The sequence below is a fragment of the Tenrec ecaudatus genome, chromosome 2 (genome assembly GCF_050624435.1).
Source record: "Tenrec ecaudatus isolate mTenEca1 chromosome 2, mTenEca1.hap1, whole genome shotgun sequence".
Classification (NCBI taxonomy): Eukaryota; Metazoa; Chordata; class Mammalia; order Afrosoricida; family Tenrecidae; genus Tenrec; species Tenrec ecaudatus.
Genome location: NC_134531.1, coordinates 256,008,346 through 256,013,205, shown reverse-complemented (window position 1 = coordinate 256,013,205; position 4,860 = coordinate 256,008,346). Strand labels below are relative to the sequence as shown.

The 4,860-nt window shown below is 39.5% G+C and overlaps 1 protein-coding gene across 1 annotated transcript; it reads right to left on the bottom strand.

The window, feature by feature from the left end:
• Positions 1-1,125: 1,125 nt before the first annotated feature.
• Positions 1,126-2,349, bottom strand: LOC142441463 (U11/U12 small nuclear ribonucleoprotein 35 kDa protein-like). Its single transcript, XM_075543439.1, has one exon. The coding sequence runs from the start codon at positions 2,249-2,251 to the stop codon at positions 1,472-1,474; it is 780 nt and encodes a 259-aa protein (XP_075399554.1). The 5' UTR covers positions 2,252-2,349; the 3' UTR covers positions 1,126-1,471.
• Positions 2,350-4,860: the final 2,511 nt, after the last annotated feature.

Genomic DNA, 4,860 nt, shown 5'->3' with positions numbered 1-4,860 from the left:
GACCAGTTTTGTCCTGTAGCTTGTGTGTGCATTTCTTGAGCTTGAGAATGGTTGATTCTGTCACATCTCTTGAGATTGCGATCACATTGGACCTGCTTTGGTAAACTCCAGTGCTACTAACTTACTGCCCCACCCTGCTGTCTGCTGCCTAAGGGCAGACTCTTACTGTCTTGCCTGAGGGAATACTCTGAAGATTCTGCTGTCTGATTACTTGACCTTGGACCCAGCAGTCCAGGTGAATTGAAGGACTTCCAGTTCCTTCCTAACTGTTCCATGAAAGTGAGTTGAACTGAGCCCTCTGTGAGCCCTCTGTACTGCTGTGTGTACTAATTAGCTGTTATATTCCTTCTTGCTGTATATATATATATATTCTCCATATCCAAAGTATATGAGAAAAATCTCACCATCTTTCTTTCTAAGAAGCATTCTAACTGTGTGTCTTCCAAGATGCACCTTGCTCTGTTGGCACTTTGATATTTTCAATATTCTTTGCCAACTCCACAGTTCAAAGGCATCAACTTTTTCTGTATTCCTTACTCAGTATCTAAGTTTCACATTGCATATGAAACATTTTGAAAATATGGCTGGTGTTAAGCTCACCTTAGTCCTCAAAGAAAAATGTTTGTTTTCAAGACTCTGAGGACTTGAGCAGCAACTATACCCAAGATAATGGGTTCGTTGATCTCTTGACCCTTGATTGTGGATCTAAGCAAGATGAAATCCTTGACACCTTCCACTTTTCTCCATTTATCGTGACATTCCCTATTGGACTAGTTATGAGGATTTGTGTTTTCGTTACACTGAGTTGTAATCTATACTAAAGGCTGCAATCCTGGTCTTCATTGACAGGTACTTCCAGTGCTCACTTGTAGCAAGCAAGACTGTGTCATCTGAATATTGCAAGTTGGTAATAAGCCTTTCCCCATCCTGATAGTGCATTCTTCTTCATATAACCCAACTTCTCTAGTGATTTTCTCAGCAATCATAGAGGTGAGAGGATACAATCCACACACCCACTTTCCCTGATTTTAAACAAGGAAGCATTGCCTGGTTGTTTTTACAATTGCCTCTGGATCCTTGTCCATGTTTTTTTTTTTTTTTTTTTTTGAATAGGATACTAATTTATTCAGTAGACCGCCACCCAAGCTACAATAAAAGAAAAACAGAGACCAAACTAACAGAAAAAAAGGTGGCCGTGTGACAACAGGCTGCCAAGGAGTACCCGTGTATCTGGAGCCACTAGGAGTGGAGGGAGGGGTAAGCGGATTAAACCCCTTGTTAAGCCCTGGTGTGTGGTCCTTGTTCTGGCAGTCACGGGACCCACAAAACCGAGAGGATAAACCCTTCACATCAGTGTGTGCACCTAGAACCAGGGTTCTGACTGCCAAGATGACATGCTCTAAGCCCCGCCCTCGGCAGTGCTGCATATTCAACCACAAGGCTGGCAAGTTGTGTGCAGACCGTGAGGTCACTATGAGTAGCCTTTGTCTTCATCTTCCGTTTTCGTGCTGGGCCTCCATTTGCTTCTGTCCCTCTTCTCCCTGCCCTTGGGCCTGTCCTCTCGAAACTCCCTCTCTCGCTCCCAGTCATTTTCAGGCCAAGCCCTGGCTGCCTCTCTCTCCTGCCACCGCTTCTCCCGGCCCCTGTCATGGTCCCTTGGCCTGGAGTCCCAGTGTCGTTCCCGCGACTGTGATCGTTCCCTCCTTTCCCGTTTCCCCTCTCGGTACAGGTCGTTCTTAACAACAGGCAGATTGATAGGTTTTCGAAAAGGCCGGCCCCGTCCCCCAAACCTCAGCTGCCCAGATTCCTTTTTCCCTCCGAGCCCTCCTTCAAGCCGCCGGGGAATCCACCCTTTGAGGGTCCTTTCCAGCACGTAGTCCACAAATATCTCATGCTGGTCAATGACCAGACCGTCCGCATCTCTGTAAGCATTCAACAGAGAACGCTCCTCCTTGTATTCTATGAAGGCATAGCCCTTGGAAAAGCCGGTGACCAAGTCCCTGACCAGCCGAAGCCGCCGGATGTCACTGTATCGGAAAAACACTTCCTTTAGTTTCTCCTCTTTGGTTTGCAAGTTGAGTCTGGCCACAAACAGGGTGAGCATGGGACCTCCTGTGACACCTTTGTTGGGGACATAACGGGCCAGCATCGCCCTCCAGACTGCCCGGTCGTGGTGTTCTTCGTCGGTGCCATCGATGCTGCCAGCTTTGAGCGGGTCGTACTCCTTGGCAATGGGCATCCATTTATTCATGTTCGTCCAGGCCGAATTCCCTTTTCTTTCTCGTCAGCGTGGCCCCCGCGCTCTGGGAGCGCTTCACCTCCCCTCAGGCTGCCTCGGGTTTCCTTTCCCACAGGGACTCCCTTGTCCATGTTTTTTATGATCAAAATAAGTATTCTAGAACTCCCATTCTTCTCAGGTTATCCATCCTTTGTTATAATCCACTCAATTCAAATGCCTTGGTGTAGTGAATAAAAGCATAAGTAAACATCTTTCTGGTACTTACTTTGAGCCAAGATCCACCTAACATTATCAATGATATCTCTTGGCTGGTCCACATCATCTTCTAACTCATAACAACCTCTGAGAGTTCCCTGTGTACTATTGACAACTGTTGTTGGATTATCTTGAGCAAATTTTCACTTGCATGTGATATCAACGATATTGTTCTATAATTTGTGCATTATGTCTAGTCAACTTTCTTTGGAATGAGAACAAATATGGATCTCTTCCAGTCAGGTGGCCATGTCACTGCATTCCAGTTTTGTTAGTGCAGTGCTCCACCAGTTTGTTGAAATATCTCAATGAATGTGCTGTGAATTCATGGATCCTTATTTCTGGGGGATGCTTTCAGTGCCCCTTGCACTCCTTTCTTCCTCTCTATTGGTTCTTGATCATCTGCTACCTCTTCAGACGGCAGATTGACTTGTTCTTTTTGGTAGTGACACTGTGCATTCTTTCCATCTTCTTTGGATACTTCCTAGATCATTCAATATTTTGTCCATAGAATCTTATAATATTGAAACTTGAGTCTTGAATTTATTTCTTTATTCATTTTAAGATATGCTGAACGTTTTCATCGTGTTTGTTTCCTAATTTCAGGTGTTTTTACATTTCATAATAACATTTTACTCTATACATTGCGAATTCAGGCACTTTATCGAAGGCCTCAAACAGAACACGAATCTATAGTTAGACTAAATAGCTCACTCTTAACTACTGCATTACATTCCCCATGCCCAAGTGGAATGAGCATTGAAGACATGGATTATGATTGGGAATATTTTGCCAAATCTTACATTATGATGCTTTTTTTCAGTTACACTAAAAAAGTGTTTACTCCCACCATGGTTTATGTATTTTGTTTCCTTCTAATAATACCAGTTTTTTTAATGAAGCATTTTCAGTAGGTCACTTGGTCTTAATATATGAGAAAGGTATTTTTCAAATCAAATTCTTTATATTTAGTATCCTAAGAAATGGTTATTTTTTAAAATTAATATAAATACTAAATATTACTTAAATGCAAACAATAGTAATTTGTTTAGTTTAAATTTCATAGTTTTCAAAAATTTTAATATACATAAAATATTCTGTAGAAATCAGCTTGCTTAACTGCCTCCATAATTGTAGTTACCCAATCAACCTAACCCTCTGCCACTGAGTTGATTTAAATCCACGTTGACCCTGTAGAGTATTGTCAAGGCCGTGAATCAGTATAGGAGCAGTTCGTCTCAACCTTTCTCCTGCAGACAGGCTGCACTGGAGAGTTTGGACCACTGACCTCACTGGCTATCAACCCAACAAGCAATGAACAACTCCACTTTTGGTAGTCAATGAATGATCATTTCACTGAATTTTTATTATTGACCTATAAGAATTGAACTTATTGTAACAGACGTGATATTTTCCTGTTGACCTAAATTCAGCATTTTAAATTCATATTAAGATTTTCCATGTCTACATATCTATCCATAAATATATAAAGACTTATATTTAAAATGAAATATCTTTGAATATTCTGAAACTATACATTATATGAAAAACAAATTTTAATACAGTAAGCCTAATTCCTTTTAATGTTCATGGTACTGTTGCAAGATTTATTTTGTAGAAATGGGACTCTTACAATCTATAAACTCATTGAGACAGGAATATATATGCAATTAATATCATTTAAGTCAACATCCTCTATATTTTTATTTAAATAAATCTGGCTTAGAACTTATCATAACTATTTTTTTAAAGTTGATGTTTCCTATGTGTTTTAAAAGAGAAGAAACATTTTGACTATTGACTATTTTAAATATATAGTGTGAGATGTAACCAATAACAAGAAATATCATAAGTAAAATGTTAAAATTCATAATTCAACACTATGACATCTGATTTAAAAACTTTTCAGAAGTGTGTAGTGTATCATTCTTATATTACTGCTTTCCATAAGCTCACTAATTCACGTTGAGAGTCATTTCATATATCTTCACAGGTAATATTTTCACAAAGGTTCCCTTTACTTGATTTTATAAACTACTATTATTTTATATTACACACAATTAATCAAAGGGAGGGCATGTTCACTGAAGAGTGTTAGAACAAATGAAATCATTAAGAAGACTTTAGTTAAGGTCTTTATTAGTCTCACTGAGGTAAAATTTTCTTAACATTGGGCTTGGAAAATTAGACAAATGAGGAGAAATAGGTTTGAATTTGAAATGCTGATGACAAGAGTGTCATTTAGTCATAAAATATAGTCATTAGGCTGTCTTCATAATAAGTTAGACTATATTAATTTAAGAGAACATAGGATTTAACAATGTGCCGAATGAAAATGTGGATCTATTAAATAAACCACCAGAAAC